General features: G+C 42.7%; 1 protein-coding gene across 1 annotated transcript in view; it reads left to right on the forward strand.

Moving 5' to 3' along the window:
* slc25a26 (solute carrier family 25 member 26) overlaps positions 1-13524 on the forward strand; it is a 34282-nt gene that overhangs the window by 10870 nt on the left and 9888 nt on the right. The window contains exons 6-7 of the mRNA XM_088308662.1: positions 10470-10514; positions 12466-12535. Of these exons, the coding sequence (XP_088164788.1) occupies positions 10470-10514; positions 12466-12535 (115 nt within the window). The remainder of the gene's footprint in view (positions 1-10469; positions 10515-12465; positions 12536-13524) is intronic.

Below are 13524 nucleotides of genomic sequence, written 5' to 3' on the forward strand. Positions count from 1 at the left end.
CGGTCATTTTCGGTTACTTGGGCTGCTCACTTGATTGTTGGAGACGTTAAAATTTTGGCCATGATGTCAAATTCAAGTCCTCGAGGGTCCTGTAAGTTTTTGTTTCAAATGATCGGGATCGTCATTGAGTTCCTGCAGAGCCGATCGTTTCAATCAGGTGTGTTGGCGGAGGCTAACGTCAAATCAAACGTGCAGGACTGCGGCCATCGAGGACTGGAGTTTGATTTCGAGTCTTGTGGCGATATTTCCTCCCCACAACTTTTGTTATGCAGAAAACCTCTGGCGCCTTGCATGTGTTTTTAATCATGTCTAGCAAGAGAGTTGTGGTAGGTGTTCACCGGTGGGAAGTTGTGGTTTTACGAATGCAGGAAACTAGAGCAGAAGTCATGTCGAAGGAAATTCGAGTCAGGAATATGCGCTTATCGTTTGGAAACCAGATCGAAGGTCATCTCATAATACCCTCGACAACAAAATGTAAATTAATGTTTAAAATTGAATTTAGAATATTATGCGAAATACCGCAGCGCATTAGTCATGTTTGACTGCAGGGGTGTTTCCAGCAATCCTGTTCCTCGAGGGCGGTTGTCCTGTCTGTTTTCCCATCCCTCCCTGCTGCAACACACCTGATTCAAATGATCAGGATCGTTATCCAGCTTCTGCAGACCTTGCTGATGATCTGATCATTTGATTCAGGTGTGTTGCAACAGGACAGAAATGGAAAACGGGTAGGACACCAGCCCTTGAGGAACAGGATTGAGGAGCCCTGGTTTAAAAAATATATATTTATTCATATATATTTTTGAATTGCAAGGCTTTAATGGCCCTTTGGAACGTGAGTTTTTTACTAAAATAAGGCTTTTATTTTATTACTTTATTTATTTAATAATTTATTGACCTGAAGAATTGTCCTGTCCTGTAGTTTGTGTGGCATTGTTATTCCTAAGCAGTCATGGGAGGCTCGCGAGAAAAAGCACCTGCCCTGATAGCCCGCCTCCCTCTTTCTTGGACAGCCCCCCCCCTTTTTTTTATATATTTTTTTTTTACACCTGTGCCTCAACCATCATCTTTCTGGCAAGGGCGCTAACGAGCTAAGCAGCATCTGGAAGAAAACGCCTGGAAGTCAAGGGGCACGCTGTGATGTCACTGCTTAATGTCCAATAGAAGAAAGAAGTAGAAAGTGTGAGTCGCAGCAAGAGCATTATCCGTCTCAACCCAGCCGAGGTTAGCAGGTCAAACCAATTTGTTTCCCTTTCTCGGCACAGGTTGAGTCAGAGAGGGGGGGGGGGTTTGTATAGTTTGGCTGCTATTTGTCATATACATTTCTCTGCAGAAGTCTGAGGCCATCGTTATATTTATTGTTGTCGCTTTGGTTTAATAACTCTTAGAGTATAATTGCTTCTTCATCTCTTTGATATGGACCAATCAGAAATCACCACTCACGTGTTTACTGTGATTTGTTATTTATTTTTTTGTCACATTTTTTTTTGTACTGCTGTGTTGTTATTCTCATTATAATTCTAATAATTAATCTCATGATTATTAGAGCTGGGCACTTGACCCTTTTTTGCCGGTCAGTCCCCTGCCCACCGGTCGCGATCTCTGTACTGCTCCGGCCTCGAACTTTTGGCCTTATTCATGAAAATTGTCGGCCCCAGGCCCTGTTGTCTCCCTTCGACTTTATTTACTTTTAGTTTCTCTGTCGTTCCTATAAAGGGAAGCTCTTGTTGCTGTTCTTGTTTTTTTTTTAGGTGGTATCACGTTTTTTGTCACGTCCATGAAATACACCAGCCAACTTGTATGCAAATACTCGCAGACGGAAACTTTTGCATATTCAGTTAAAACTGAAAATATGCTAAATGATCTAAAACAATAAGCGATAGCAGTGCGGCCAACAACTGTTCCTTCTACTGGTTTTACTGGTTTTGGGCTGTTTGTGAATGGATACACCTTTGCTTTATAAATTGCCCTCGTGTCTGTTGTGGTAAAGGGTCAAGTCGTATCAGCGGGTTGATTTTAGTTTCCGTTGAAGCGCTCTGCTCAACTTAGGCTCACTTATCCATGCAAGTTTTTTTTTTTTTTTTTTGCTGCTGGCCGTGTCGGTTTTGATCTGTCGTTATAGCAGCATCGGTGCTTCCATTACACACTAACAGCTGTTGATTGAGTCTTCGCCAAGGTTACGTTGGTGTGAGGCCATGTTTTTAATGTGTTCGTTTTACTCATTTGTGTAAGAGAAATCATCAATCACGTGGCATGTTTTTGGGAAAAAAGAAATAAAAAGGCTGAACACTGGTTTATTGATACACGCACACACACACACAGTGTATTAAATATGAAAAGAAACATTGTGGTGGGGTGGAACACTAGGTTTATTCCAAGAATGATGTCGTCATGATGGGATTTTTGTTGCTTTATGTTTAAGTTTCACGGTTGTGTTTTTAGTCGCCAAAAGATTTTTGTCACGCGAGCAAGTGGCCAGTTTGGAGTTGAAAACTAGTACCACACATTTTTTTTGAATCAACCCAACTATAGATCTCTTTAACGTTGAGGTGAAAAAGCAAACAGGTAGCTTACTGCTGATTGGCTGCTACAGGGAACCAATCAGTTCAGTGGGCAGGACAATCTGCTTCTGGAGGCAGGGCCACGAGCACAGCAGAGAGAGAAAGAGAGAGAGTTGTATGCTGTATAAACCAGAGTTTAATTTATTGGCCGTGAAAGTTAAAAAAAAAGGCAGATGCCGATAATCGTCAACATGCCAACTATCGGCCTCGATAATCGGCTTGGCTGATAATTGTTCTATCACTAACACATTGAATGTGTTTCAAGGAAGTGTTGCGCTCATATTTATGAAATTACTCTTACATTGTTTCCAAGCCCCACCACCTCACCTTCTTTTAATTAGCTCCCTTGTCACCTCGTTTCCCTCAAAACAAGTCCTAATTTGTTGCGAGTCATACTGGCCCGCGCTGACATTTGCAGGGTTGAAGCAGCTCGAGGCGACCGGGGACGGTGGTTGGATTGGTTTGTAGGAGATGCGTTGCTGAAACATCTTCTCAACTTTGGCGTGTTTCAACGCACGCGCACGCACACGCACGCAGAGCGCAGAGCGCAGCCCTTGGCATTCAAAACTGTCAGGTGGAATTCTTCAGCAAGTGCAGTCAGACACGTTCTAGTTTGTACAGCGGAGGGGAGTTGGAAAGGCTCTTATGAATTATTGCCAATCGCTTAAGGCTCAACACTCCTCACAGTTGCACTGGAAAGGTTCGAAAAGGGGCCCCTTTGCTCATTCTGTTAGAGGGATGACCCCTAACTTATCGATGACAAATTTGGTTTTTACAGCAAACTCTGCTCAAGGCAGTGCCAGCGTTATGAATTTGAAAACGCGGCATACGAAAGTGGACAAAATTGTGAGATATGTGTACCCTTCTGTTAGGGCTGATCGATTTTTAAAAAATAAAGAAAGAAATAATCACAATTTAATTAAATTAAATAAATTTGCATATGGTTTACTTGTATAAAGAACTTGCCACATTTAAATAAATAAATTTAATATAATCTCAAATTTTTAATTAAAGTATACACTCTATAGTATTAGGTATTGTAAAATGAGTACTAATTTAACATAATCATAATCGTAATTGAATTTCGATTAATTGCACAGCAAATGACAATAATCTGACCACAGGTGTCATGGTCTGTGTTTGTTGTTTTTGGTTTTAGACTTTAGTTTCATGTTTGTACTTGTGTTCCTTTGTGTGTCTCTCGTTTGATTATCGTGTCCACCTGTGCTTGTCGTCTGGGTCGCGTGTGTTAGCCAATCAGCTCCCTCCAAACCTTTGTGTCCTGTCCAGGTGCTGCTCGTTGTCTCGTCAGTTTGTTTGTATTTAGTTCCCTGCTTCCTTCCCGCTCATTGTTTGCCGTCCGAGTGATGTCTTGTTGCGTTTTGTTTTTACTCCAAGTCGAGTTTTCCTGGTGCTTGTTTAGTCGCCACGTTTCTGTGTCATTTTGCACTCTATTTTTCTGCATGGCCATCGTATGTGTCTTGTCAGTCATGTTAATAACATGTCTCTGTGAGCTCTAACATGGCGGTGCCCAAAACACCTCCTGTGTGTGTCTGTTGTGCTGTTTACCGTATCACCTTTCATCACATCATGAATCGGTTTGTTAGCAAACAGTCAGTCCATCATCGTACTTTACTGACACACCGTCGATGGAATGTGGTTGCGTCAGTATGCTTGTGTGTGTCTTTTGCATGTGTACAATGGATATTTAAAGTCGGCACACCCCAGTACAAATGCAACATTTTTGTCATAATAAAATTTTTTTAAGAAATATATATATATATATATACTTTATATATATATATTAGTTATATATATATATATATATATATATATATTTATTTATGTATTCATGTATGTATTTATTTATTTAATTATATATATATTTATTTATTTATTTATTTTTCATAATGGAGCAGCCATTACCTGTGCACAACTCAACTGGAAAAAAAACAAACAAAAAAAAAGAACACAAAATATTTTAGAGAGGAGAAATAAAAATAAAAATATGCACAAATGTGGTTGCTTATGACTTGCAATACGGCTTTGTTCAGAATGAACTCATCACGTGCAAACTCACGTTAAATTGGACTCGGCGTACGTCTGACAACGTTTCAAGTGTGGCAAATGTTTGAATGTAATTGGTTCATTCTGAATCTGAACGCGCCGATTTATACGAGGATGTGCATAGTAAATAGAAAAAAGAAAGAATCAATTGAGTTGCACGCGCTCCAATTAACATTAGCGGTGGAAAAGTTTTACAAATTATTATTTTTAAAAAATATTTTTTTACATATGACAAAAATCTGACAGTCTTGCCTTTTAATATTCCTTTTTTGTCCGTGCGTGCGTGCGTGCACACCGGTATTACTTTGCAAGACCGTCTCTTGTGTAGTATCAGCAGATAATAAATGCGAACTTGAATGTGAGCTGCTCTTCTCATGACCTACATCGATTCCACTTTTTGACGATGGCCGCCGCTGATGTTTTCCCCATGTGACTACCATCTGGCATTTTTTCGAAAACATTTATCTTCTATTTCTACACGTTAGCTAAAGATTTTTCCTCTGTGGTCATCGTCAGTATTTGCGAATGTTTTTTTTATTGTACTCAATTCATTTTAATTACCAGCAAACTTTGTGTCATTACGCAACATCATGCATTGTTTTACAGCTGCTTTGTCTTAAATCCTCAGATGCAATTTATTTTTATTTAAACTTGGCTCGCCCTCCAAATTGGAAAATGCAGAGTGTGAGGCAATTGGAAAACGACTTAATGCACCTTTTAACGTGCTGCGCCAGCAGAACTGTTATCTTAATTCTCAATCAAGCGTGTCCAATTTTGCGGGCTCGTTTTCTCAATTGAATTTGAAATTCTTAATGCCATCTAATTCATGTGCACGGCGCATTCCAAATCCGAGAGCTTGAGGACATTTTGACGGATGGATTTGCAGTGCTCATTGGGTATCAAGTACTAACATGGGATCCAGCTGCATTCTCCAGCTCATGAATCATTTGCTCCACATCTGGTGGCAAGTGTGGAACAGACTCAGCACATACTTGTTCGCGATCTGTTTTCAAGCTTTGACTTTCTTCACTCAGGCACAGCGTGACTGGTGTTCGTCACTGTCAGATTTCGAAGGGGAATAGTTCCACACCGACATTGATTCCTGCAAAGCGAAATGAGCTCCATTTCAAGAGCGGAATCACAAATGATACCTCTCTTCTATTCTAGCGGTGGCGGGCCGTGCATTTATATTCCCTTTATTAGTCCCACAATGGGGAAATTCGAGATTCGAACCCAGGCCTCCTGGGGAGACTGGGTCCTGAACGCGGCGCCTTAGACCACTCGGCCATCCTGGCAGCCATTTCACGCGTAGGCCTTCAGTGAAGTCCGACGCACTACTGAGTGAGTGTCGGACGACCTGGCTTCTCTCGAAAGGTCCGTCTTGAAAATGCTCTCGCAAGTGTATCTGCAATCAAATCCACACTTTTCCCTCCTTCGGCCATTGTGGTTGAAAAAAGCAAAAATCTATTTTCGATGTTCTAACGGTTGCCAGTTACAGTCATCAACTCGTGATCTGATTGGCTATCGCAACCGTCTATCAAATCTGAAAGCTCATTGACTTTGATAGAACAGATGCCCGTGCGATTGTATCTGATGGCCTCGGACGAATAGTGCCGTGCTACTGGTATCATGAAATCTGCCTGGCAACACAAGCTAGCGGAGTTCTGATTGGATAAAAACTGACCTAAAAAAATTCAGGTCCGCGCCTTAACGCTCCAAACACATCATTCGCGTCTCCCCGCACGCATCAATGCGATCGCGTTGCCAGAAACGCTCACAAGAAGTGTCAAGTTGTCCCCCGTCCCATTCTTGAAAGTCTTAAGTCCGGTATTTTTTCGCTTGTTACAACATATCAATTAAACATTCATCCTCATTTGGGGGGGGGGGGGGGGGGGGCTGTTCGGTGGCCGCAAAAGTTTTATAGTTCAAAGAAAAAAGATGAGATTTGTGGAAAGAAGAACGATGAATATCATTTCTTCGTTGGCATGGTCGCCTGGACTTATCCATTTGTCTGCTTGTTTCTTTCTCAACATCCATCATCTTGCCTTGCTCTCTTTTTAAAAGCTCATCAGTATGCACAAGCTGCAGTATGACCTATTAAAAGTCGTTTGTCAAATTGCAGCCAACTGGCTTGTCCTCCAATCAGGCTCACGCGGAATATATTTTGACATGTGTTTTTCTGCCCTCGGCTGAGTGCTTAAGGAGCTGTGACAGGTCGAAGCCTCGCGGAATACTAATAAAGTCCCCGCTAATACAGTTGGCAACTATTCTTTGTACACGCAAACACAACAACCTGCTGTCGTGTCAGCTGAGTGACGCAGCCCACATCTCCTGATGAATATGATATAGAACCCGACAGTGAGGACAAGTGGCACTGTCACATTCCATCAGCCGCAGAATGTCTCTGCAAGCATGTAGAAGGCTTCATCTCCGACATACGTGCATCAGGTGGAAAACAGTGGTGGGGCGCTCAAGGCCTTCTCTGCTGTCCTAACATAATGAAGAAAAAAAATGATAATATTCTTCACATTGTCATATTATATTCTAGTGTTGTATTTTTAGGTGAGAGTTTTTATCCAATGAGAATTCAGATAGCTCGTGTTGCCAGGCAGATTTCACAATACCAGGAGCACGCACTATTTGTCCGAGGCCATCAGATAAAATTGTTTTGTGTCTCAAGGGGGCTTTTACAATTAATAGACAGTTGCGATAGCCAATCAGATCACGAGTTGGTTACAGTGAGCCTTCTTGCCGGCCTCACGTTGAAGGTGATGAACGCGTCTTGTGATTGGATACTCACTCGTGAGGGGGCAGGGAATCAACATACCCCAAAGTTGTAACTGGCGACCTTTCGAGAATCTAAAATATATTACTGCTTTTTTCAACCACAATGGCCGAAGGAGGCAAAAGTGTGGATTTAATTGCAGATACACTTGCGAGGCCATTTTCAAGACGGACATTTCAAGAGAAGCTAGGTCATTCAACACTCACTCAATACTGTGAAAGTGTGTTTCTGTTCATTATTTGTCATGCCGTCGTGTCATAAATGATGGCAATATGAGGGGGATTTAATCCAGTAGGACTTCACTGAAGGCCTACGTTTGAAATGCACGGCCGCTGGTGGAATACGATGAAGTGCAATAATATTAGCATGACAAAGTGTAAGATACCCGTTTGCAGCATGGCAGCTTTGAGGGGGAGTCGTATTTTTTTTTTTCTCTTTCCCAGCCGTGGAATCCTCTCCCTGCAGGCCAGCCGGATAACACAGATGTTTGAGAGCTTTGGGAGCAGATGCCGCTGAGCTCCTGGAACTAAAGTTCCCACTATGTCGCCAAGATGCAGCACCGTATTTTGACAGGATTTTTGCCAGAATATACGCCGCTCTTTGTAATTGCTCTACTTTTCCAGATTATCTCGTTTTTTTGTAGTTCGTGCCAAGCGACGATTTAGGATTTGGACCCAGTCCGGTATTTTAGCCGTCTGTTGCGGTTCAGTGTTGTCTGATCTTCAAACTGTAAAATATTAGCTTTTTTTTTTGTCAAAGAAAGAATCTCACTGGCAAACACAAGAAGACTTAGGTCGGTCGTTGAGGTCTGAGGAAAAATCAGTTGTTTCTCGTAGCATATTACAAACACTCTTCGGATTTTCGTGGCTAACTGAGCGACGTCAAAAACTAAAATCCATCGCAAAGCAACGTTTGAAGTGGGAATAAAGGACCGCTGGCGCACAATCGTTGTTCAAACCTTATTGGAAACAACACACATTCATTTAAAATGAGTACACCGCCCGCGGCATTTTCAACTTCCACCTTCCAAATTTGCGTGATTGATTTCATCGAAAAAAAAAAAAGCTCCTTAAGAGTGATGGCAGTATCAACACAAAGTGATGACTCTGCACAAATCGACCGCAGAACCATCTGTCCATTTTTGTATTTGTATTCTTAATTATGTTATTAATTTATTATTATTGATTATTTATTATTTATTATTTATTATTTATTATTTATTATTTATTATTTATTATTATCAACAAATAATATCTAAATAAATTACTCATTTTATGGAGCTTTTTTTTTTGCCTGCTATTCAGCGTTTCCAATTTTGGATGTTCTCCTCTTTAAACCAGTTCTCGTCAGACTTCTGTAATAAGTGGACTTGATCCGCGCACTAATTTGCACATAAACATGCTAGCTGTGTCAATTTTAGGTTAGCTTCAAATTTAATGTCCTCTTTCTCGTCACACGTGTCAGGAATGAAGTTTTTTTTGGGGGGGGAGGGAGACGGTCTCTGTGGTTCTTTTTCTACTGTCGATCGAATCTCAGTTTTGCTTTTCAAAGTGTTTTGATGACAATGCTAATTGTGCCTCGCGTGCGACGTTGCAAAACCGTTTCTTTCATAATCTTATTTCATAATATGACATTTGAATTCCACTTTTTGTGTCTCCTTGCGACAGTTTCACTTTCCACTCCGCTTTTTTTTGTCTCCTTGGCTTGGAATGTTGCAAAAGTCTTTTTGGGGGTAATAAAAGACAGGTGCACTTTTATTCTTTTACAAAGATTACTCTCATCTGCTGAAAGTTGGAAAATGGGGGAGCGCTCATTCCTCATATTGTGCTGGCCGAACACCAACAGAAATACATCTAATAAGGTTGCAGATCCTCTCCAAGGAGGGACTGAATTCTGCCTGGAGAGGACAGAGTTGCAAAGACAGCCTCACTTGATCCACCGAAAACGTAGGAATCTTACATGCCGTAATTTAAGAAAAAAAAGCACACACCTGCTTAGGTATTAATTAATAATATTCATTTGTGTAACAAATACCCAATGATGGCCGACACTTCTAAGTTGATGGAAATGAATGAGGCAGTTTTAGCGGAATGGACCAATACCAAACCACATCTGAGCCGCTAACGACTGAAGACAACGCGTAACTCTCGAAAACCGAAGGCAATAACGATTCCTCTCGACAGACATTTGTTTTACTGATTAAAGTGAGGACATTCTTGTTGCGCTCACTAAACTCACTAAACTCTCACTGACCTGCCCCTGAACTTGCTTCAGTCTGACTCTCCTCGCGAGCGTCGTAGCGAAACAGCCCTATTAGGAGTAACTAATGACAACGCAACGCCTGCAAAACCACAATTCAGCTCCAAACTTTGTCAACTACAAATAAAAGCTCCAATTAGTTGGAAATGATTTGCAAAGCTCTTGGCAATTTTTCTCTCTCTCTCTCTCTCTGCGCTCTGAGAGCAGATGTCGACTTTTTGAGTTTGACTATAACCCGATGGACTGTTTATATGAGGTCAACTCGCTCATTAAATGGCGTAAACGCACTTGTGCAGTTGAAACGGATTGGGACGACAGGCGCAGATGCTTCAATGATAGCCTTGTTGTACCGAGTTTAAAAAAATGGATCTTTGACGTCTTTAACCGTCAATGGTAGTTAATGGATTTAAATCATTCTTTTTGTTTTGTTTTTTTATAATCGATTTTTTTGTGTGTGTGAGACGACATGCTGCTCTTTGTTCACGTAGGATTTTCCCATTTGCTTTAGCAGCGCCGATGATAGACAAGTTCCCCGAATGCGCCGATTAGCTGTTTCCTGTGTCACTACTCAAACTCCAGACATCAATTTGGCCTCTTCCCATCCTTCATTTGACGTTGGCCGTCTCATTTGTTAATGAAAAAAAAAAGCGGGGCAGGCAAACACGCTTCAAGGGCAAAGCAACGGAGACTGTGGAGGGAAGAGCGCGGGCAGCTGCACATTTGCACGTGAAAACGATGAACCGCTTGGATTTTTGAATACTAGCGCAGATGGTAAAGATTTCCAACGTTGTGTTTTTCAGATTCCGTTCTCTCTGGTGCAGTTTCCACTTTGGGAATATTTAAAGGTACGTATTACATCCTTGCTTTGCGTGTTTCTCTCGAACTTCATTATCATCAAATGCAATATTTCTCAGGATCATTCATTTCCTGCAATGATGCACCGGTGATTAATGCACGATCGTGACGTTAAATTTGACGTATTTACGGCGGAGTAAACCTTAGTGGCGGCGAAAAGATGGATTGTTCTGTCCGGCTTTAATGGCTTCTTCTCTCGCCATTATCGTGGCTCACAATTCATGTCAATGCATCAAATCAAGTGTAGTGTTTTTTTTTTTCTTTAATTCTGTTCTTTAATGTGTTCTCTCACCCATGTCTCGGCCCCTCTCCCTTTTTAATTGGATGGCTCCGGACACATTAAAAGCCGTTTCTCTTTGAAAAGCCGGCGTTTTGTCGGGGTGACATCATGTCTCAAGGGGCACGAGAGGCGGACCGTCAAACATTCCATCAAAGTTCGGAGCTAATGGCTCAGCTAATATGCACGATACCCGGCACATCCGTCTGTGCGTGTAAATGCGCGTCTTGATTTCTGACAGTTTGATTTCGGTAGCCACAAGTGTGCCTTTGTCCCTCAGTCAAAGGCCGTCTCTTTCTGGGCGCATCTGGACGACGACTCTCCTAATTCTCCTATTATATTTCTATTTCATCCTCAAAGACCTTTGAACTTATCAACTCTATTTTTGCTGACATTGAGTCTGTAAACCACTGCTCTTTGACATTAAACATCAGCCTCTGAAAATTTCGCTCAAAAAAAGAGATGAAGAGATTCTTAACTCATTCACTGTTCAGCCCACGTCAAATGAAAGTCCTTTTTGACGTCAATATCCGTCAATGGCAGTGAATGAGTTAAAAGTGATCTAATTGTGGAAATGAGTAATGAGTCGTCCGTTTATGTTCTGTGCTGCTTATGGTGGACCAGCTGGTTCTTAGCAGGAAACAGGAAATAATACTTCATTTCCACCGAGGTAAAGGTCTGCCGCTAAAGCTCACCCTCACTCACATGGCAAATCTGCTCAAGAGGTTGGCGGTGAAACAAATGAAGAGGAAAATGCATGAAAGCAATTCCAGGCTGAGTAGCATTAAATTTGAAATCTGCACTGCAGTAATTTTGCATTTTATGTCAGGAGGGAAAATGCCAGCCCATGAACAGCATACCAGATCACATTTTATGATCCTGTCTTGTCTGAGCGGCGATGAGAGAAGCCGCTTCCGGGAATCTGTCCCTTCAGCCGTGCGACCGACTGCGCTCTCGGGCCTGAAGTGGTTTCTGAAAGACAGACTAGAGCAGTGCTTCTTAAATAGTGGGGCGAGCCTCCCCTGGGGGGGCGGGGTGGTGGTGGTGCGATGCTGAACATGCTTTTTTTCCGCCGTACTACAATAAAGTGTAATTACACATTCACTCCAGTAGTTGGCAGTGGCGCTCTCGTTGCCCAATGTGCGCAGCGAGTATTAACTCGCCTAATTTATGACTCCGCCAAAGGCCATTGCAAACATTGGCCGACAAGGCTTGTTGAATGGGCCTGCCCGATTAGGTGATTCTGCAAAAACTGAACCATGAACAGGGGCGTTTGCTGAACTAGAAACCTGCAAACGGATCCAGTAGGTGATTTGCACACGATCCGTTTTCGAGCGGGTTGTCTGACCCTTAGACAAGGGTTCAAAGATAAAAGAGTTTGTTTTCCCAGGTTTGACCCTCTAATTTATTCTTGAACCCAAGTGAGGCTGCGCCAGCATGAGGCCTTTTGATGTGTGGGGAGGGAAGCGATTGTGTTTACGCTGCCACCCGACGCAATGCGCAACACATCCTTAACTTGAACGCAGTCCGACTCGCGGTTACCTCGTTTGAGTTGCGCACACTTGCGGACCACATGGTCTTTGTAATGGCCGCGTGTGAAAAAGGAGGCGACAACATGCAACAGATGAACTCTTATTGTCGCTCTACTTTGCTCTCTCTTGCAGACTCAGTGGTCACAGAGACGAGGTCACACGCTCCACTCTTGGCAGGCTGCACTGTGCGGAGCTTTTGCAGGTGCAGAGGATTATGGGTGCCGCTTTGGGGAAAAAGGTGGAAGGGGGAGGGACGGTTGGATAGGTGAAAAGGTGGCCTCGAGGACAACGTAGACGAGGCTTGTGGGTTCCATGCTGCTGCTAAAGCTCACCCCTCACTCGCGCAGCAAATCCGCCGACGAGGTCGGCGGGGTGTCAAATGGAGGGAGAATACGAGAAAACAATTCCAGACCGAACAGCATTACATTGGAAATCAGCACGACGGTGAATTTGCATTGTTGTCAGGAGGGGGAAAATGTCAGCCAATGAGCAGCATAGCACATCAGACTTTATGGTCCTGTCTCAGGCTGGATGAGTATCAGGGGAGATGAGACGAGCCGGTTCCGGTAAATGGGTCCCTGCAGCTGTGCGACCTCCTGAGCACTGGGGCCTGAAGTGTTTTCTGAAAGACAGACTATAGTCGGACGCTTTAAAAACAAGATGAACAAAGGAATAGGAATTGTGACAAAATGACAAGCTTCTCATTACAATTTAGTTGAAAAACGCAACGAGGTGCCAAAGCACTAAAGCAGGAGTCATGTGAGGAATTTCGGTAAATATGAGTATGAAAATCCCGAGGTACAACCTTAACGGAACGTGATTCATAGCGACCAAACATTGCCAAAAGCATCTGCAGACAATGAAAAGCTTTTTCCCGTGACACCCAAATTACCGCGCTCCGTTTTTGTAGGAATTCTACCTGGCTATTCTGTTCATGTGAGAGCAAGCTGATTGTCATTCTTAAAATGTATCACGAGTAGGTATCAAGGTATCATCTTTTAACAAAATTTCCATTTCCACGAGGGATCCTCCAGTTTTAAGTGCCTCTCCCCTCGCATTGAACTTCACTCGCTTTCACTTTGGAAATGCTCACACAGGCGTGTTTAACGATCGCCAATAGCGCCGAGTACTGACCCCGCTTGAACCACCAGAGAACGAGACAGAGTTACACCACGAGCAGATTTGGCTCTC

Source organism: Idiotropiscis lumnitzeri, chromosome 11, assembly GCF_059441095.1.
Source record: "Idiotropiscis lumnitzeri isolate Australia: NSW breed Sydney's pygmy pipehorse chromosome 11, RoL_Ilum_1.0, whole genome shotgun sequence".
Taxonomy (NCBI): Eukaryota; Metazoa; Chordata; class Actinopteri; order Syngnathiformes; family Syngnathidae; genus Idiotropiscis; species Idiotropiscis lumnitzeri.